Raw genomic sequence first — 21,989 nt, 5'->3', positions numbered from 1 at the left:
ACGGATCATACAGAAATTATCCAAATCAGCCAGCACCATTGAACAGCATGTCCGAATCGCAAATCTGCTTTGGAGACGGGCATATAAACTTTCAAAGGACAGACAGGACAGTTCCTGGCTTTCCCACTCCCTCTTTTCTGCCTTTGCCCTGCTTCCCACGGCAATAGTGTGGGAGAGGTGAGGTAGAACGATGGCTAAGCTCCCTGGTGGAGCTAATCCAATCATTGCAGTGAGATCTTGCTTGCAACATGCAAAGCTATTTGTGTGGCTAAGCCAAGGTAAGTGGAAGAAGGTTTTAGGTAACCAGGGAGAAAGTGTTTTGTTTTGTTTTTCAGGGGAACAGCCCTTAGCCAAGCCTGCCTGTTAACATAGGTAGTAGTCACTTCTGGTGACATGTAACTTATGGGGGGCATGGCTGGGAGGTTGACATCACTTCTGGGGTTCCATGAAGTCTGGAAAATTATTTTAAGGGCTCCTCCATCATTGAAGGTTTGAAAAAAAGCAGTTGTAATTAAATAAACAGATACATGAGTCCGAAGAAGTTGTTCACAGTTTTTGCATGGTCTCTTCCCTTTTGAGAATCTCTCAGGTTATTCTTTGAATTACATAATGGATGGGGGGGACCTCTGGGGTCTAAGATCACCATTCCACCTGTCGGTCTCCCTAGAGAGAAGCTAAGTTAAAACAAATATTTTTGTTCACTATTTCTGCCTCAAATTATCCCTGTATATGAACAACAGAGGAGGAGATTAGCTTCAGAGGAGATTAGCTTCACTATAATTATCGAAATCACTGCCATTTCTTCACCCTGTCGAACTTCGAATCCCTTTCCAGAAGGAGACAGAAAACAAATCAGAAATGAAGTCTCAACGTTCTGGTGATGAAAGCCACCACTGAGCCAGTCTCTGCTAAAACGGGGGACTAGAGAGAGGCAGTTTTCATATCTCTATCTCTCAGGTAGCTTACAAAGCAAAGAGTTGGGAAATTAAAGATAAGGTTGATATTTATACCCTTTAAAATAGTGTTGGAGCCACCTGAGTTATCTTTTTCAAACCAGGTGGAAACGAATGACAACGCCATAAAGGAGACTCCAGAGAGACTACGTAGAGAGAGGCATGTTTTGACTGCACTTGGAAGAATCTGTGATGTTGCTGCTGATGCCAATGTGTTGCTTATGTATAAATCATATAGTATGAAATGCACTGGAAACAATCCTCCTCAGATCCCACATCAGTGGTATCAGCCAGGGGAAATCCTGATTGGTGGAATTCTTACTCATATTGCTTGTGTGTCCGAAAAGGTTGAATTTAAACAGCGCTCCGACCAGGATTATGTCTGTCAGCCATTGTAAGTGAATCAGTGATCCTCTGACATAGAAAAGATGACGAAGTCTGATTTTATTTGAGGAAATCTGGTATGTTTGCGAAACTAGGTGGGCGTTTTTAAAAGTAACGGATGGACGCTAGGTTCGGTGGCTACCAAAAGGAAGACCTCCTGTTCCAAGACAAAAGATGATCCTTTTCCAGTGACAGGACACGTTGCTTCTTTAAGGAACCCTGAGGGGACTGCACTCTTTTTGGTTACAGCCTGTATGCACTGAGCTATCCTAAATTAGAACGTTTAGAGCAGCAGGTAGGGATTTATTTTTAAAGGGCACAAAATGCACCTCCATTCTGCACAAGGGATATCAAAATTGTAGGGGGAAAGTAATGAGGAGGGACCTAATATTTCAAAAATATATTGCTTCTGAGTAAATATCAGGATGGTGAATATGCAAAGATATTTTGACACAAGAGGTTTGTTACGTTTATCAGTAAATAGCAAACCATGTGTGACATCGGGAGGGATGATTTTTGTCCCTCAAGTTCAATATCTCTAGCATATTGTACAAAATGCATAACAAAAAAGTGAATAAGATTATGCAGAGTTTGGAAAAGAGTAGAACAAGAGTGTCTTCTCCATGCTTCACAATAGTAAAACTCAAAATAAGGGTAGAACAGACATCTCCAAGTAATTCTTCACAGAACACTGTCTGTGCTGAATAATATAGCATTACATAGCCAAAAGGGAATAAGATACATTAATGGATCTATCATGGGCCATTGGTTTTGGTAACTACCAGGACCTTCCAGTATTCCTTTGAATTCCAGTCCTTGGGGTACAGTGGGAATGACTGATGGCTCCTTGTCCAACTTGTGGGTTTCCCAGGAGCACTGTGCTATGGGAAATGAGAAGTGGATTTAGATGGGTTATTCCTCTGATTCAGATGAGACCCCAAAGTTATCGTGACTAATCCAGAACCTGTACATTGAAGCATTCTCTTCTAAAACAATGAATGATTCTCTTTGCAGCCTGGTAACAAAGTTCTACCAGCATGTCCTTGCCTTGGTGTTTGCCATCCGTGAGATCAATGCGAACCCCAGCATATTGTCCAATGTCACTCTTGGGTTCCACATCCGTGACTCCACCACAGTTGAAAAATGGATTTACAGGATCACCATGGACTTGCTCTTCACATCACATGGATTCATCCCAAACTACAAATGTGGCATGCCTCAAAACATGATTGGCATCATTGGGGGACACACTTCTAAAACCACAACAGATATGGCAACTCTCTTAAGTCTTTACAAGATCCCACAGGTATGATCAGAGAATGGGGATTATATTTATATTATATTCACTAGATACAGTTTCAGGCTGTAAATATTTATTTAGATCATCCGGCACTTTCCAAACTCTCAGGATTGATGTTGGTCTGTCTGTCTGTGCCCCAGAATACAAGCAGTTGCTGGTAGGGCTGGCCATAACCCATAGGCCAGGAGGGACACACCTGCACCACTGCCTCCCAACAGCAGGCAAAAATGTCTCCTTTGAAGGCGGGACTCTGAAGCATTATATAATTTTGAAATCCCACCTTAAACCTCCAGGAATATTTCCAGCCTAGGGGTAGCCAACATCCAGGTGGTGCCTGATGATCTCCTGGAATTACACCTAATCTGTAAAGTATAATGATCAGGTCCCCAGGCAGAAAGGGCTACTTTGGACAGGATTGTAGTAGAGAAGAAACATTTAAGGCCTCCCACGCAGGTTGCTGTTGGATTGAAAGACTTGAGGCTGACTGCCACGGTTGTTCTTTAGAGCCCAACATGGCTTGGAACTAGGGTCACTTTGGAAACAGAATCCGGGCCAGGAATTGAGAAACCCTCCTGTCTCCCAACCATCCAAGAAGCTCCTCCTCTGGTGGGCAAATGAGAGAGTGCCTTTTCACTGGTGGCCCCACAGTTAGGGAACAATCTCCCAAACCAAATTTTTGAGAAATCTTCTACAGCTCCCCACAATTGTCTCTAATGCTGCACTGTGTGTGGAGTCAGGTTTGACCCTGTTCGAGGTAAGCTTATGGTCAGCTGTATATGGTCAGCTGTATATAACTTTTAAGGTGTTTTACTGTTTTGTATTTTGTACTGGTCATTGACCAAAATAAATAAATGTATGTATGGAACAATCTCCCAATGAGTAGTATCTGCCCCACCCATTTCAATTTTTTAGGAAGAAGTTGAATGCAATGTCATTTAGGATTCATTTTATTTATTTATTTATTTATTTATTTATTTATTTATTTATTTATTTATTTATTTAAACTTGTTTAATTCACATTATACACCACATTGATATGGCTAAAAATGTTTAAAATAAATTAAAAAATTCCAGAGAGTTCTACTTGCAGAAGGAAAAAAATATGCAGACAAAAGCCATGGGCAACAGTCTGAAAAACTAAGTTGATATTTAATCCGATATACTGTATATATTTGCATATAAGCCGACCTGCATATAAGCCGAGGCTCCCAAACTGCTTGACTCGCACAGAAGCCGAGGGTGGGAAATGCTCCATCATCACAGGCTCTCCCATCCAGCCTCCCCCCCAACAAATACAGAAAAGTCAAGAGCATGAATAGCTGCTGGGTTTTGTACCCCGCTTTTCATTCACAGAAACCAAAAGAATAATTTGGAAGAAGTGATTAAGCAGAGGAAGAAGTGAAGGCAAAAGGGAAAAAAAGATCAGAGTCCCTCAGTCAAACCGTTGATGTCCTACAAGCTGCCAGAGCAACAATTGGCTGGCTTGAGCAGGCTTCTATTTCAATCTATCCCCGCGTATAAACCAAGGAGGGCTCTTTCAGTGTAAAAAAAGATGCTGAAAAACGAGGCTTATACGCAAGTATATAGGGTATTTTGGTGAAAAATACAATATAGTATTCCTATTTTCCTTTTGTAACATGATTTCCTTCTCCCCTTCTTAGTTGTCCTATGGCTCCTTTGAATCAGATGTGGATGGCCCAATGAGTCGCCCTTCCTTTTACTGCATGTTCCCTAAGGAAGCTCTTCAGTACGAGGGAATTGTCCAGTTACTTCTGCATTTCAGGTGGAAATGGGTTGGCCTCATCACTATGGATGATGAAAGGGGAGAACATTTCTTGCAGACATTTGAGCCAATCCTATCCAGCAATGGAATCTGTGCAGCCTTCACAGAAAAGGCTCCAAAACATTTGGAGTTGGAGAACATAGATCTTCTGATCAAGTTTATTGACGGTAGTAACACAAATCTCCCGAACACCAAGGCCAATGCAATTGTTGTATATGGAGAAGCTGGGACATTTCTTTCTCTAGCTAGCATTATCATTTTGCCCACCATAATAGGAGATCTAACAGATACCGAATTCGTGGAGAGAACCTCTGTTGGAAAGGTGTGGATTACGGGAGCCCACGTGGATTTTGTATTTAATTCTTTTCAAAAGGCATTTGATATAGAACTATTCCATGGGGCTCTTTCCTTCTCCATTCCTTCAAAGGACATCCCAGGCTTCCATGAATTCCTTCAGCTTTTAAAACCTACTTGGGCAAAGGGAGATGGTTTTATCAAGGACTTCTGGGAGAATGTGTTCGATTGTGCGCTGCCAGGTTCTCTAAACCCAATCAGGTCAGTTGTAACATGCACTGAACAGGAGAGACTGGAAACTGTTCCAGCACCTTTTTTTGAAATGAGCATGACCGACCCTAGCTACAGAATATACAATGCTGTCTATGCCCTTGCACACGCCCTACACATCTTGGACTCATCTAGAGCCAAGCACAGAGCAGTGGATAATGGAGACAACCAGGATTCTCTGAATGTGCAACCATGGAAGGTAATAACTTTTAAGATGGCATAAAGCAGACTCCTGCCATGTGTAGAATTTGGGATTTTGGTAAGTGGATAATGTAGCAGCAGTGGATAATGGAGGCAGCTTGGCTTCTCTGAAGGTGCCCCTTTGGAAGGTAATTATTCTTCACTTGGAGGAAAACAATCCCCTGTCATGCTTAGGGTTTAATATCGTGGTTAGAGTGAGAGAATGGGACATTTTAATCTTTTTTCCTGCCCACCAGAAAGTCCGGAAGTCACTTAGCTGTCATGGTTCTCCTGCCCAGTGAGGCTTCTGACTCCCTCTACTCCTGAATTTCCCCATTCTCTGGATTTTGTTGCAATCCTTAAGTCATAACAATAAAGGGCATTCTCTTCCGATGAACTTGAATGGTGACCTGACTACCACATTTCCCTTCTAGGCTTAGTTCTTTGGTTATACTGGAAAGTAGGGTAGCTGTTACCCCTCCCTTCCTCTCTTTTGGTATACCTGAGTCGAACAGGGGCTTTAATGTGGTTCGTACAAACCAAAATGACTGACTTTTCAATGAAATAGTAAAGCTATCCCCGGTGCAAGCACCGGGTCATGTCTGACCCTTGGGGTGACGCCCTCTAGCATTTTCATGGCAGACTGAATACGGGGTGGTTTGCCAGTGCCTTCCCCAGTCATTACCGTTTACCCCCCAGCAAGCTGGGTATTCATTTTTCCGACCTCGGAAGGATGGAAGGCTGAGTCAACCTTGAGCCGGCTGCTGGGATTGAACACCCAGCCTCATGGGCAGAGCTTCAGACTGCATGTCTGCTGCCTTACCACTCTGTGCCACAAGAGGGTCAATGAAATATTATTCAATGAAATACCATTTATTAAAGAACTGGAAAGGAACACAGCATTTGAAAACACAAGATACTGAACAAAGTCAAAAGAAAATCTGATAAAACAATATATCCATAACAGTTACATATCCTAAATGATGGAAATTTAGATCTGGCTATCAATTTTTGAAGCTGCAGGCCTTTAGAAATCACCCTTCACATTGTTCCAGGTTTTGCAGACTTTTCCCTTCATGGTTTCAGCGAAATGTTGTCTGAGTAGAGAAAAGAGAATGGCTCAATCCCTCAAGGGGAAAAATGAGTTAAGAGTTTTAATAACTTTTCAAGAGATCTTTGTTCTGTCCTTATAGCTGACAAATATCAGGATTTTGCAAAGGAGCACTAACCATGCAAAATGAGTACTGTGTGAAAACCTAATGTTGAGCTTTTCGCCTTAGCATGATGCTCTAGGAATATTCCCAAAGCCAGAGATAATCCTATAGAATTGTGGCCTTTACCTGTGTTTTAATAAAGGTATCCCCTGTGCAAGCACAAGGTCATGTCTGACCTTTGGAGTGACACCCTCTAGCATTTCATGGCAGACTCAATATGGGGTTGTTTGCCAGTGCCTTCCCCAGTCATTACAATTTACCCCTCAGCAGCATACTCGGTACTCATTTTACTGACCTCTGAAGGATGGAAGGCTGAGTCAACCTTGAGCCGGCTGCTGGGATTGAACTCCCTGCCTCAGGGGCAGAGCTTCAGACTGTATGTATGCTGCCTTACCACCCTGTGCCACAGGAGGCTCATATTCTCCTTTAATACCACATCTTATTACCTCTTTGAAGACTTATGCAGAAAAATTCTATTGAATCGGACCACTGTTACAACAAGTATTAAGACTAGGAGTAGCTCCTAGAGGAAAGGAATCGAAAAATCTCTTGGAAACTGAACGGCATTGGCGAGCACACTCCAATCCATGCCATTGAATACCATCCTACTTAATGCTCTTTCTCTTTCCCCCAAGCTCCACACCCTTCTTCAGAGAACTGCTTTCAACAACAGTGCTGGAGGCAAAGTGGCCTTTGATGAACAAGGAGAAATGAAAGGTGGATTTGATATTACCAACTTGGTCACTTTTCCAAATAAGTCTTACGTCAGAGTCAAGATCGGGAGACTGGATCCTCATGTTCCTCTGAGCGAAAGAGTCATCATCCACGAGGACAGGATTCAATGGAACAAACACCTTTCACATGTGAGAAGTTAACTTAGTGTCTCTCAAACAAATAGAAATGGGTAGGCAGATGGTTTAAGGGGGATCAAACAGTCTCCATAGATGTTTTATCCATGAAATTTGCTGTCAGAGGGCAGGAATAAAAGGAACAGACACCTTCCACTGGTGTGAAAACATCTCATTGCCTCTCAAAAGAACCATCGTTGATTCTATCTTGCTTTGGAGAATGAACCATCTTTGAGATCTCCGATATCACCTCCATTACTGAAGTGACTTAATTCCAAAGCAAAATGGCTTCTCAGTTCTATCTTTTTGCTTTCTTCAAGGACAGGTGCCTCCTTTCTCTCGGTGTAATGATAAGTGCAAGCCTGGCTATAGCAGGAAGAAGAAGGAAGGGGAGAAATTCTGCTGCTACGATTGTGAACAGTGTCCGGAAGGGAAAATGTCAGACAAAGAGGGTAGGAGATGTTCATATAACGAGTGCTCCTGTTAAAGATCCCCAAAAGTTTGATCAGCTGTTGGGCAGGAATTTCAAGATTTTTACTTGGAGAAAACATACTTTTTAAATAAACTTGTTTTCGCCCCATTATGCAGTAAAAACAGAAATAATTGATCTGACCTAATGGTTTTGTCTATTCGTCCATCATATCCAGCATCCTTTCTCAATAGTAGCCAACCAGTTAATCTGAATTACCACTAAAAGGGTATATGGGCAGATCCTTCCTCTAAAGTTGCCTCCTAGCCTTGGTGATCAGGAGTTTGCTGCCTGTGGATGTTAGTCAGCATGTTTAGTAGCCAGTGATAGGCTATCCTTCATGCATCTGTCCAATTCCCTTTTACAGCTGCCGATGTCTCTGGCCACCTCTATTTCAAAAGGCAGCAAATTCCATTTTGTTAATTACGTGGTGTATAAAGACATATCTTCTTTTGACCTGCTGTATCTGCTGCCCATCAGTTTTCTGAAAGACCCTTGAATTTTAGACAAAGAAGAAGAAGAAGTGTTGGTTCGTATATGCCACTTTTCTCTACCCGAAGGGTGCTCAAAGAGGCTTATAGTTGCCTTTCCTTTCCTCTCCCCACAAAAGACACCCTGTGAGGTAGGTGAGGCTGAGAGAGCTCTGATATCACTGCTCTGTCAGAACAGTTTTATCAGTGCCGTTGCAAGCCCAAGGTCACCCAGCTGGCTGCATGTGGGGGAGTGCAGAATCGAACCCAACTCGCCAGATTAGAAATCCGCACTCCTAACCACTAAACCAAACTGGCCTACTACACCTAACCACTACACCAAACAGGGAGACAAAGTTATTCAGTTCATGCTTTCTAACCCTCTATCATGTCTGTCCCTTCAGACATCTCTTTTGTCAACTGAAAATGCCTAGATTAAGAAAAGGCCTAGAGCTGTTCCTCCTTTGGAGAAATCCAAACTCCTTGCTTACCTTGGGTGCAGTCTTCTGTACTTTCCCCAGCTTGGTGATATCCTTTTTGAAATATGGTGACCAGAACTGCACATGGTAGTTCAACTGAGGGCAGACCAGAAATCTCCATAGGGGTGTTACAATACTATTTGTTGTTCTGTGGATCATACAATTTTAGGTAGTTCCTTCTTCCCTCCCTCCCTTCCTTAAATTTGTAACCTACCACTCCACCAAACGTGACCAAGTATGATAAAAAATATCTGAGCAATATATCTTCTCATTTCAGACATGGATTATTGCATCACCTGCTTTAAAGGTCATTATCCAAACCAAGGACAAGACCATTGCCTTCCAAAGATTCTAAATGTTCTGTCATTCTCTGAGCCTATGAGCATTATTTTGGCCTCTTTAGCTCTTTCCTTCTCTCTGATAACAGCTCTGGTGCTTCTGGCCTTCCTAAAGCACCAGGACACCCCGATTGTTAAAGCCAACAACCGGACCTTGACCTACATTCTGCTCATCTCTCTCCTCCTTTGCTTCCTCTGCTCTTTGTTCTTCATTGGGCAGCCTAACAAGGTGACTTGCCTGCTCCGACAGATGACATTTGGCATCATCTTCTCTGTTGCTGTTTCTTCTGTCCTGGCAAAAACAGTGACCGTTATTGTGGCATTTATGGCCTCCAAGCCAGGAAGCCTTTTTCGAAAATGGGTGGGGAAACATTTGGCATATTATATTGTTATTTCTTGTTCCTTTGTTCAAGTTAGCATTTGTACCATTTGGCTTGCTACTTCTCCTCCCTTCCCAGATACGGACATGCTTTCAATGAGTACAGCAATCATTGTGCAATGCAATGAAGGGTCAGTCACCATGTTTTACTGTGTCTTGGGTTACATCGGATTTCTAGCTACCTTCTGCTTCATTGTGGCTTTCCTTGCCAGGAATTTGCCTGACAGCTTCAATGAAGCCAAATTCATCACCTTCAGCATGTTGGTTTTTTGTAGTGTGTGGCTGTCCTTTGTTCCAACCTACCTGAGCACTAAAGGAAAGGACATGGTAGCCGTGGAGATCTTCTCCATCTTAGCTTCCAGTGGTGGCCTACTAGGCTGCATCTTTTTCCCAAAGTGCTATATCATTCTCCTGAGGCCTGAACTGAACAAAAGAGAGCAGCTGATAAGGAATAGGTCTTAAATACTTTAATCAGTCATCCATGTGTTCACTCGTTGTATCTGTACTGCATTCAAATGGAAAATTTTCATGTTTTGCACATAATGAATCGTTTCCTGACATTCATTAATTAGATTAGTTTTACTTTGCAATTTATCTTTAAGTAGCTAATAAACTTCATTGATTTTATAAAAGTCTGGTTTATTTCATAACCCTCAATACACCCCTCTACTCACAAAGATCCCTGCAACTAAGTACTTTAGCACAGTATGAAATCAATCCAAGAGATGACAAGTATATTGCTACATATTTCAGAATGGTTCAGTTTTTCACCCTCAAATGTCTAATTTAACTAGCTGAAAGGAAATTTCAGTTTTCATTGTATTTGGCTGTGCCGGAAACCAGCTTCATAAATTGATTTCTAGGCAACCTTGACTTTTAAAGCCATTCAGTTGAACAATGAAATAAGCTAAATTTTTTAGCTAATGCAATGACATCTGGAGTTATATGGCACAGTCTATAAAGTATAAGAATTCAAAACAGAGGCTTAAGTATCCTCTATATAGATGTTTGTTGTAAAGAAAGCTTAACCGAGTTCAGAACTCAGTCCATCATAAGGAAGCAATGTCTGTCTCTGGCTTCTAGCCCAATTATAATCTCAAGCAATTTGGTGTCAGATGATGATCCAAATCCAACAACAGTACCTTCTCACTACAACCATCTAGATCACACCACTGCTCCTGCCTTTGGTGTTAATAGGTCTAAGAAAAGGGAGCCATGATGTCTCAATAGGTCTAGCTGCAGGGTTTGTGTAAGACATTTCTCATGGCAGCAGGGCCAAGTATTAGTCATATGAAAGACAATGAGGTTTGTCTAGGAGCCCCTGGGCAAACAGGATTTACCTGGTCCATTAAATCAGCAATACAGTGGGGTGGAGAACAATACTGAGTCATGGGGTACCTGTGTCAATCAGAGACTGTAAATCAGAACCTGTGGACAAGACCAAGCTCTTTAAGATGGAGTCTGACTTGGTTTCACAGGCTTCATGGCTTTGGCTTAAGCCTAGACTATAGAGGGGTGGGCGTTTAAAGCTTCAAAGGACAATGAGAGTAGTTCCTTGCTTTCCCACTCCCTCTTTTCCACCTTTGCCCTGCTTCCTAGGGCAACAGGGCAGGAGAGGGGAGGCAGACGAATGGCTAAGCTCCTGAGTGGGATGCACTGCAAAGAGGTGTTGCTTGCAGGATGCAAAGCTTTTTGCATGGCTAAGCCAAGGTAAGAGGGGGGAGGTTTTAGCTAAACAGGAAAAGAATGTTGTAATTCAATAAACAGATAGATGGGTCTGAAGAGAAGTTGTTCACAGTTTTTGCATGGTCTCCTCCCTTTTGACAATCCCCCAGGTTTTTCCCATGGATGGGAGGGGACCTCTTTGGTCTAAGATTACCATTCCACCTGCTGGTCTCCCTAGAGAGAAGCTAAGTTCAGACAAATATTTTTCTTCACTATTTCTGCAGGAAATGATCCATGAACACGAACAACAGTTTTTCAGAGGAGATTAGCTTCACTATAATTACCAAAATCATTGTCACTTATTTGCCCTGTCGAATTTCAGATCCCTTTCCATAAAGAGACAGACAACAAATTAGAAATGAAGACTCAACGTTCTGGTGATAAAAGCCACCACTGAGGCATTCTCTGCTAAAACAAGCAACTAGAGAGAGGCAGTTTTCCAATCTCTGTTTCTCAAGTAGCATACAAAACAGAGAGCTGGGACATGACTGATAAGGTTAATGTTTGTACTCGTGAAAACTGGGTTGGAAAGGGCAGGAGCCACCTGAGTTATCTTTTTCAAACCAGCTTGAAGCTAATGACACAGGAGACTCAGGACAGTCCATGTAGAGAGAGGCATGTTTTAGTTGCACTTTGCAGAATCTGTGATGTTGCTGCTGATGCCAATGCCATTGCTTGTGTATAGATCATATAGTATTAAGTGCCCTGGAAATAATCCTCCTCAGATCCCACATCAGTGTTATCAGCCGGGTGAAATCCTGATTGGTGGAATTGTCACTCATATTGGGTGTGTATCACAAAAGGTTCAATTTCAGCAACGCTCCGACCAGGATTATTACTGTCATCCACTGTAAGTGATCCTCTAACATAGACAAGATGATGAAGTCTGATTTTATTTGAGTAAATCTGGTATGTTTGCAAAGCTAGGTGGGCATTTTTTTAATGTAATGGATGGACACTAAGTCCGGTGGCTACCAAAAGGAAGACCTCCTGTTCCAAGATCAATGATGATGCTTTCCCAGTGACAGGACAAATTGCTTCTTTAAGAAATCCTGAGGAGATTGCCCTCTTTTTGGTTACAGCCTGTATGCACTGAGCTATCCTAATTTATGTGTAGAGCATTAGGTAGGGATTTGTTTTTAAAAACACAAAATACACCTCCATTCTGCACTAGGGATATCAAAATTTGAGGGGGAAAGTAATGAAGAGGGACCCAATATTTCAAAAATGCATTAAGCTTCTGAAAAAACATCAGGATGGTGAATATGCAAAGATATTTTGACAGAAGAGGTTTGTTATGTTTATCAGTACAGGTTGATCCATGTGTGAAATTGGTAGGGATACATTTTTGTCCCTCTAGTTCAATATCTCTAGAATTTTGTACAAAATGCATAACAGAAAAAGTGCAAAACATTATGCACAGTTCAAAAAAAAAGTAGAACAGGAGTGTCTTCTCCATGCTTCACAATAGTAAAACTCAAAATAAGGGTAGAACAAACATCTCCAAGTCTTCACAGAACGCTATCTATGCTGAACAATATAGGATTACACATCCAAAAGGGAATTAGATGGATCTATCATAAGCCATTTGTTTTAGTAACTAATAGGACCCTCCAGTATTCCTTTGAATACCAGTCATTGGAGTACAGTGGGAATGACTGATGGCTCCATGTCCAACTTGTGGGGTTCCCAGGAGCATTGTGCTATGGGAAATCAGAAGTGAATCGGATGGGCTATTCCTCTGGTTCAGGTGAGACCCTGACGTTGTTGTGTTCTCAGACACAATACTGTGACTAATCCAGAAGCTATGCATTGAAGGATTCTCTTCTAAAACAATGAATGATTCTCTTTGCAGCCTGGTAACAAAGTTCTACCAGCATGTCCTTGCCTTGGTCTTTGCCATCCGTGAGATCAATGCGAACCCCAGCATATTGCCCAATGTCACTCTTGGGTTCCACATCCGTGACTCCACCACAGTTGAAAAATGGATTTACAGGATCACCATGGACCTGCTCTTTACATCACATGGATTCATCCCAAACTACAAATGTGGCAACCAGAAAAAACATGGGTGGTATCATTGGGGGATATAATGCTCAAATCACAACAGACATAGCAACTCTTTTAAGTCTTTACAAGATCCCACAGGTATGATCAGAGAATGGGGATTACTTGGACTTTGACAAATCTCACATCTGATTCAATCATCAATGTCAATCTATAATCAATGGTTGTGAATAATAAGGAATATATCCCCCCCCAAAAATAAGGGGAGAGGTGAAATATGTTAAGTTTCATTTGGGTGCAACACGAATCTTGAAATGGCAACTACAAAAAGACGCCAACGTTGGTGTGCTGAATATTCAGGTTCAATATGTTTGAGTGTTTCTTAGGAGCAGGCATGTTACAATAATTTATTTTGTTCAATGCATAGATGGTTATTTGATTTAGACACCAACAATAACAGTTCATACAAATCTACACAATGAACTATGAAAGCGAATCCAAGAGATTTGTCACCATTCATTTGCCTTCTCCCTCCTCCCTTCTTTGTATTAATGAACATACATTTATTCTCCTGACCACTTTATCATCTGTGATTTTCCATTTGTACACACAAGACGAACACCCAAACCAGGCAATATTCAAGAGAGGAATATAGGAAACTAGCAATAATGCCTGTTGCAAAAAATCATGTAGGCTGCAGAAGTCAATTGGCCAGGTGGGATGTACCCGCGTCACTCCTTCTACAGCTCAGCTTACTGGCTGTTCTGCAGAAGAAATATTTAATGCCTCCTACACTGGGTTGCTGTGAAGATGAACTAGAGGGCAAAAGAACCCCCAACATGCGTCATCTGCACAGAAGCCCTGTGTGGTAGGACAGAAATGTTGGAGGGAGAGGGAATAAGAGACACGCATGGCTTGGCTATGTCCTTCTGCAGTTACTGAAGAATTGTGAGAAGGGCAGCTTCCCAGTCAGCTGACCGTGAGGCTGAAAGGGAAAGCTCTCCCCCCTCACATGTGCCCCTTCAGAAAGAATGTATGTGCATGTCCACAGAAGTCCCTGCATCACTCTGTGAAGGGTTGCAGTGATGGCCGTCCCTCAGTACAACACAGACAGAGACAGAGAGACAGTCAGAAAACCAGATTCTTTGCCTCAGTCAGTCGCTCTTAGAGGCTTCCCTCACAGCAGACCTGCAGTGTGTAGAATCATGAGCAAGACCCCACAAATGGCCCTAAGTGGGGGATATTCCAGCAACAGTAAAAAAGCAGTCTGGTTTTGACAGTGGTTGCTGGGCAGATCCCTTGGACTGCAGGGTATGCTGGTTAAATGGTGAACCCTCTTTGACCATAAGTTCCCTTTTATGTGGCATGAGTTCTAGTTGCGAATGTTAATCAGGTGAAACAGGGGTGCTAAAGTCTATACTGTCTCCCTCTCAGTCACTCTCTGAGACCAGCTTGCCTTGGATCGTTAGAGCCCTACATGGCTTGGAACCAGGGTCACTTTGCAAACAGGATCCCAGCCAGGAATTCAGAAACCCTCCTGACTCCCACCCATCATGGAAGCTCCTCTGGTGGGCAAATGAGAGAGGGTCTTTTCACTGGTAGCCCCACAGTTAGGGAACAATCTCCCAGTGAGGTGTATCTGCCCAACCCATTTCAATTTTTTAGGAAGAAGTTGAATGCAATATTATTTAGGATTCATTTTACCTCTTTGAACCTCTAATTATTAAAGTTGTAGGGGTTTTTATAATTTTTATTAAACTTGTTTAATTCACATTAAACAGCACATTGATATGGCTAATAAATGTTTTAAATAAATAAAATAATTCTAGAGAATTCTCCTAGCAGAAGGAGGAAATGTGCAGACAAAGGCTATAGACAACAATCCGGAAAGCCAAGTTGATATTCAATCTAATTTATGCTGGTGAAAAACACAGTTAAGTACTCCTATTATCGCCCCCCCCCCATTAGTTGTCCTATGGCTCCTTTGAATCAGATGTGGATGGCCCAATGAGTCGACCTTCCTTTTACCGCATGTTCCCTAAGGAAGCCCTTCAGTATGAGGGAATCGTCCAGTTACTTCTGCATTTCAGGTGGAAATGGGTTGGCCTCATCATTTTGGATGATGAAAGGGGAGAACGTTTCTTGCAGACATTTGAGCCAATCCTATCCAGCAATGGAATTTGTGTAGCATTCACAGAAAAGTCTTCAAGAAATATGGAGTTGGATAACATAGATTTTCTGACCAGGTTTATTGACAGTAGTAACACAAATTTCCTGAACAGCAAAGCCAATGCAATTGTTATATATGGAGAAACTGGAACATTTCTTTGGCTGGCAACAACTATCATTCTGCCCACCATGATAGGGGATCTAACAAATATCGAATTCTTGGAGAGAACCTCTGTAGGAAAGGTGTGGATTACAACAGCCCAGGTGGATTTTGTATTCAATTCTTTTCAAAAGACATATGATATAGAACTATTCCATGGGGCTCTTTCTTTCTCCATGCCTTCAAAGGACATCCCAGGCTTCCTTGAATTCCTTCAGCTTTTACAACCTACTTGGGCAAAGGGGGATGGCTTCATCAAGGATTTCTGGGAGAATGTGTTCGATTGTACATTGCTACGTTCTGGTAACCCAACAACGTCAGGTGAAACATGTACTGAAGAGGAGAGATTGGAAAGTGTTCCAGCAACTTTTTTTGAAATGAGCATGACCGACCACAGCTACAGTATATACAATGCTGTCTATGCCCTTGCACATGCCCTACACATCTTGGACTCATCTAGAGCCAACCACAGAGCAAGAGCTAATGGAGGCAATCTGGCTTCTCTGAATGTGCCTCCTTGGAAGGTAATTATTCTTCACTTGGAGGAAAACAGTCCCCTGCCAGGCTTAGAGTTTAATATGTTGGTTAGAGTGGGAAAATGGGACATTTTAGTTTTTTTTCCTGCCCACCAGAAACTCAGGAAGTCGCTTACCTGTCGTGTGTCTCCTGCCCCATGGGGCTTCTTATTCCATCTACTTCTGAACTTCCCCATTCTCTGGATTTTGTTGCCATCATTAAATCATAGCAATCAAAGGCATTCTCTTCCGATGAACTTGAATGGTGACATGACTACCAGATTTCCCTTCTAGGCTTAGTTCTTTGGTTATACTGGAAAGTGGGGTAGCTGTTACCCCTCCCTTCCCCTGTTTTGGTATACCTGAGTCAAACAGGGGCTTTAATGTTTTTCACACAAACCAAAATGACTGACTTTTCAAAGAAATACCATTTATTAAAGAACTGGAAATGCACACAGCATTTGAAAATGCAGGATACTGAGCAAAGTCAAAAGAAAATCGGATAGAACAATAAGTCCATTACTGTTACGTAACCTAAATGGTGGAAATTTAGATCTGGCTATCAATTTTTGAAGCTGCATGGCTTTAGAAATCACCCTTCACATTGTTCCAGGGGTTGCAGATTTTCCCCTTCATGGCTTCAGCGATATGTTGTCTGGGTAGAGAAAAGAGAATGGGGAAAAAATGAGTTAAATGTTTTAATCACTTTTCAAGAGATCTTTGTTCTGTCCTTATACACAAGTTGACAAATATCAGGATTTTATAAAGGAGCACTGACAGTGCAGAATGAGTACTGAGGGAAAACATGACCCTTTCACCTTAGTGTGATGCCCCGGGAATATTCCCAAAGCCAGAGATAATCCTATAGAATTGTGGCCTTTACGTCTTCTTTAATACCACATCCTCTTACCTCTTCTCCTTTGAAGACATATGCAGAAATCTTCTACTAAATAGGTCCACTGTTACAACAAGTATTAAGACTGGCAGTATCTCTGAGTGTCCAGCAGAAGTCTTTCACCTAACCCACTACCCAGCATAGGTAGTATAGCAGTAGCCTCTAATCTGGAGAACCTTGTTTGATTCCCCACTTCTTCTCCAAACGAAGCCAGATGGGTGACTATGGGCAAGTCACAGTATCCTCAGAGCTCTCTCAGCCTCACCTACTTCACAGTACGATTGCCATGGGGAGAGAAAGGGTAAACAATTGTAAGCTGCTTTGAGGCTCCTTCAAGTGGCAAATGGCAAGGTACAAAAAACCTTCTTCAACCCTGCCCTTTAAATCGAAATCATATGCTCAAAACTGGGCTATGGAAACTTCCTTTTTGCCAGCTGGAATCGAACTTCACTGCTTTGCCTTGTGTCTGGCAGTGGAAGTCCATTCTCATGAGCAAAAACCAAATACTTGCATTCATAAATGACTTCTCTCCTATAAAAAAGGAATCTAAAAATCTATTGGAAACTTAACGGCATTGGCAAGCACACTCCAGTCCATGCCATTGATCCCATCCTACTTAATGCTCTTTCTCTTTCCCCCAAGCTCCACACCCTTCTTCAGAGAATTGCTTTCAACAACATTGCCGGAGAGGAAGTGGCCTTTGATGAACAAGGAGAGCTGAAAGGTGGATTTGATATTACCAACTTGGTCACTTTTCCAAATAAGTCTTACGTCAGAGTCAAGATCGGGAGACTGGATCCTCATGTTCCTCTAAGCGAAAGAGTAATCATCCACGAGGACAGGATTCAATGGAACAGACACCTTTCACATGTGAGAAATTACCTTAGTGTCTCTCAAACAAATAGAAATGGGTAGACAGATGGTTTAGGGGGATCAAACAAGCTTCATAGATTTTTTTATCCATGAAATTTACTGTCCGAGGACAGGAATAACGGGAACAGACACCTTCCACAGGTGTGAAAACATCTCATTGCCTCTCAAACCAACCACTGTTGATTCCACCATGCTTTGGAGAATAAGCCATCTTTGAGATCTCCGATATCACCTCCATTACTGAAGTGACATAATTCCGAAGCAAAATGGCTTCTCAGTTCTATCTTTCTGCTTTCTTCAAGGACAGGTGCCTCCTTTCTCTCAGTGTAATGATAAGTGCAAGCCTGGCTATAGCAGGAAGAAGAAGGAAGGGGAGAAATTCTGCTGCTACCTTTGTGATCGGTGTCCGGAAGGGAAAATGTCAGACAAAGAGGGTAGGAGATGTTCATATAACGAGTGCTCCTGTTAAAGATCCCCAAAAGTTTGATCAGCTGCTGGGTGGGAATTTCAAGATTTGCACATGGAGGAAACATACTTTTTAATCCCCCCATTATGCAGTTAAAACAGAAGTAATGGATCAGACCTAATGGATATGTCTGTTCATCCATCATGTCCAGCCAACCAGTGCATCTGAATTACCACTAAAAGGGCATAGTTGACAGATCCTTCCTCTGAAATTGCCACCTGGCCTTGGTGTTCAAGAGTTTGCTGCCTGTGGATGTGGGGGTTCCCTTTAGTCAACATGGTTAGTTGACATTGATAGGCTATCCTCCATGCATCTGTCCAGTTCCCTTTTACAGCTGCCGAGGTCTCTGGCCACCTCTATTTCAACAGGCAGCAAATTCCATTTTGTTAATTATGTGGTGTATAAAGACATATTTTCTTTTGACCTGCTGAATCTCCTGCCCGTCAGTTTCCTAGAAGACCCTTGAATTTTAAGAAACAGAGACAAAGTTATACAGTTCATGCTTTCTAACTCTCTATCATGTCTGTCCCTTTAATCACCTCTTTTGTCAACTGACAATGCCTTGAGTCAGAAAAGGCTTAGAGCTGTTCCTCCTTTAGAGAGATCCAAACTCCTTACTTATCTTGGGTGCAGTCTTCTGTACTTTCCCCAGCTTGGTGATGTCCTTTTTCAAATATGATGTCCAGAACTGCACATGGTAGTTCAACTGAGGACAGAAATCTCCATAGGGGCGTTACAATATTATTTGTTATTCATATAATTCTGATCCGTTTTCTGATAGTCCCCAGTTTAGAGTTTGCTTTTCACTGTAAACAGAACATTGGGTCAACCATTCATTGCTTTATTCAATAAAATCTAGAGGTCTCTTTCCTTCTCAGTTTCTGCAAGTTTAGACTTTATTAGCGAATATTTGAAGCCGTGATTTTTTTTCACAGCTTACACTTCCTTGTGTTGAACATTACTGTAGATTTCTCTATTTATTTCCAAAGATTTTCAGATGTTAAAGGAATTCGAATAATAAAAAAAACAGAATCCATGGACAGCAAGTAGGGTTTAGTTCTGTTTTTTGTTTGTTTGTTTGTTTGTTTTAAGACTGGTAAGAAATTGAGAAGTATTAACAGGAACCACTAAAGTCCCCCACAAAGTTCTTTAACCACAAGATTCTTGTTCTCATCTCAATATATTCCTGAGGGGGCAAATCAGGACATTGCTTCTTAGATATTTTCAATATTAGGACAAGTGTATAAACTGTGGATCACACAATGCTAGGTAGTATCTTACAATAACTTCCTTGGTTGCTTGCTTCCTCCCTCCCTTCCCTTCTTCCTTCCTTAAATTTGTAACCTACCCTCTCAACCAAAGGTGAACAAGTATGATAAAAAATATTTACCATGTTATCTTCTCCTTTCTGTGAGGTATAATATTGGTTTCTGTGGGGTACCATGTTTTTTTTAATTATTATTATACTTGTTTTAGGGGATTGGTTTTATGTGACCTGCCTCAAGCCTCCGGGGGGAGGTGGGATATAAATAAAATGATGATGATGATAATACTAATAATATTACTACTACTACTAATAATAATAATAATATAATAATAATAATTTCAGATATGGATTATTGCATCACATGCTCTGATGATCATTATCCAAACCAAGGACAAGATCAGTGCCTTTCAAAGATCCCAAACTTCCTGTTGTTTCCTGAACCTATGGGCATTATTTTAGCCTCTTTAGCTGTTTCCTTCTCTCTGATAACAGCTCTGGTGCTTCTGGCCTTCATAAAGCACCAGGACACTCCTATCGTTAAAGCCAACAACCGGACCTTGACCTACGTTCTGCTCATCTCCCTTCTACTTTGCTTCCTCTGCTCTTTGCTCTTCATGGGAAAGCCTAACAAGGTGACTTGCCTGCTCCGACAGATAACATTTGGCATCATCTTCTCTGTTGCTGTTTCTACTCTCCTGGCAAAAACAGTGACTGTTATTGTGGCATTTATGGCCTCCAAGCCAGGAAGCCTTTTTCGAAAATGGGTGGGAAAACATTTGGCACATTATATTGTTATTTCTTGTTCCTTTGTTCAAGTTAGCATTTGTACAATTTGGCTTTCTACTTCTCCTCCTTTTCCAGATATGGACATGCGTTCAATGAGTACAGAAATCATTGTGCAATGCAATGAAGGGTCAGTCACCATGTTTTACTGTGTCTTGGGTTACATCGGATTTCTTGCCATTGTCTGCTTCATTGTGGCTTTCCTAGCCAGGAATTTGCCTGACAGTTTCAATGAAGCCAAATTCATCACCTTCAGCATGTTGGTCTTTTGTAGTGTGTGGCTGTCCTTTGTCCCAACCTACCTGAGCACTAAAGGAAAAGACATGGTAGCCGTGGAGATCTTCTCCATCTTAGCTTCCAGTAGTGGCCTACTAAGCTGTATCTTTTTCCCAAAGTGCTATGTCATTCTCCTTAAGCCTGAACTGAACAAAAGAGAGCAGTTGATAAGGAAAAGGTCTTAAATTCTTTAATCAGCCATCCACATGTTCTCCAGTTGTATCTGTACTGAACTCAAGTGGAGAATTTTCATTTTGTGCCCTGAATGAAATCCACGAATTTTTTCCTGACATTCATTAATTAGATTGGTTTTACTTTCCAATTTATCTTTAAGTAGCTAATAAACTTCATTGATTATATAAAAGTCTGATTTATTTCATAACCCTCGATACATCCCCCTACCCCACAAATATTCCAGCAACGAGTTACTTTAGCACAGAATGAATTTATTCCAAATTGATAAGCCCCTCTCCTTTGCAATTTCTTTATTAACGATATTAGCCACTCTGAAGAAACCAAATTTCCATCCACCGAAAATTGGGGAAAGACATATCTTACTACTGCTATACGCAGAGGATTTAGCCTTATTTGCCAGAACCCCTATAGGTCTAAGAAGAACCTTAAGAGCTATAAGCTCCTACTGTCAATTGAATAGCCTGGTAATTAACCACGATAAAACCAAGACCAAGGTATGTCTTCAAGATCTTCCCGTATCAAGAACATCTCTTTAAATGCACAGAAAAGGGCAGGTGCAATAAAAAAATTCTTCTGGCAGAAATTTCTGAGGTTAATTTTGGCAGTACCAAACAACATCTCAAACGTCGCAGTTAGGATTAAGACGGGAATGGTCAATGTTCAGTCCAGGCTTTGGATCGCTACCTTTGCATTCTGGCTAAAATTACTTTTCCAACAGCAAGGTCTTGCAAGTCTAATAGTGATAGACATATTCATCGCACCTTGGCCAATTGCACTCACTAAAAAGCTGTGCTACTATGGTCTCGTACATAAATTATTTTTGTCTATGGGTTACGACAAGGCTATGGGTTAAGACAAGAGTGATAAAAGTAGAGAGACAACATGATCTCGACAATATCCAGGACCCACTTTTTAGGAAAGATCTTTTAAACAGGAATACCCTGATGCACTCTCTAAGTAAAGTAGTAAATCCTGAGCACAGGAGATCCTTTACCCTCCTTTGTCACAATGCTCTACCCTCTGCTTACTTGAACGGGAAATTTGATGGACTCCCTCTCGAGGAACAGCTCTGTATTTGCAATGAGGGTCAAGTAAAGACCATAGAACATGTCTTATTTGAGTGCAAGTTGTATAATCATATTCACACAGATAGATTAGTACCAGTGCTTATAGAATGCCCTTGAGGCCTGAGAAAGCATTGTCTTGACCTATTACTATTGGATGCAAATACTTTTTTAACTAGCAAAGTTGCAAATTTGCTTGGCTAGCTTCAAGAACTAGGAAAGATTAGGTCACT

At 41.6% G+C, this 21,989-nt stretch overlaps 2 protein-coding genes across 2 annotated transcripts; both read left to right on the top strand.

Moving 5' to 3' along the window:
* The first annotated feature begins 4,361 nt into the window (after nucleotides 1-4,361).
* On the top strand, nucleotides 4,362-9,823 carry LOC143825213 (vomeronasal type-2 receptor 26-like). The gene is made up of 4 exons (XM_077313236.1): nucleotides 4,362-5,183; nucleotides 7,014-7,241; nucleotides 7,552-7,678; nucleotides 8,922-9,823. Exons 1-4 carry the CDS (start codon nucleotides 4,362-4,364, stop codon nucleotides 9,821-9,823), a joined length of 2,079 nt encoding a protein of 692 aa, XP_077169351.1.
* A 5,301-nt stretch (nucleotides 9,824-15,124) lies between these two features.
* On the top strand, nucleotides 15,125-20,682 carry LOC143825212 (vomeronasal type-2 receptor 26-like). Its single transcript, XM_077313235.1, has 4 exons — nucleotides 15,125-15,946; nucleotides 17,475-17,702; nucleotides 18,013-18,139; nucleotides 19,781-20,682. Exons 1-4 carry the CDS (start codon nucleotides 15,125-15,127, stop codon nucleotides 20,680-20,682), a joined length of 2,079 nt encoding a protein of 692 aa, XP_077169350.1.
* The last annotated feature ends 1,307 nt before the right edge of the window (nucleotides 20,683-21,989 follow it).

Source organism: Paroedura picta, chromosome 16 (genome assembly GCF_049243985.1).
Source record: "Paroedura picta isolate Pp20150507F chromosome 16, Ppicta_v3.0, whole genome shotgun sequence".
NCBI classification, from domain to species: Eukaryota; Metazoa; Chordata; class Lepidosauria; order Squamata; family Gekkonidae; genus Paroedura; species Paroedura picta.
The sequence above is the reverse complement of the archived record's forward strand: the minus strand, read 5'-3'. Positions and strand labels throughout refer to the sequence as shown.

Excerpts from the sequence above, each read along its gene's own strand:
- LOC143825213 (XM_077313236.1), top strand. The coding sequence starts at position 4,362 with ATGTTCCCTAAGGAAGCTCTTCAGTACGAGGGAATTGTCCAGTTACTT. Across the intron at positions 5,184-7,013 it reads TGAATGTGCAACCATGGAAG|CTCCACACCCTTCTTCAGAG; the intron begins GTAATAACTTTT and ends CTTTCCCCCAAG. Across the intron at positions 7,679-8,921 it reads GAAAATGTCAGACAAAGAGG|ACATGGATTATTGCATCACC; the intron begins GTAGGAGATGTT and ends TTCTCATTTCAG.
- LOC143825212 (XM_077313235.1), top strand. The coding sequence starts at position 15,125 with ATGTTCCCTAAGGAAGCCCTTCAGTATGAGGGAATCGTCCAGTTACTT. Across the intron at positions 17,703-18,012 it reads GGAACAGACACCTTTCACAT|GTGCCTCCTTTCTCTCAGTG; the intron begins GTGAGAAATTAC and ends CTTCAAGGACAG. Across the intron at positions 18,140-19,780 it reads GAAAATGTCAGACAAAGAGG|ATATGGATTATTGCATCACA; the intron begins GTAGGAGATGTT and ends TAATAATTTCAG.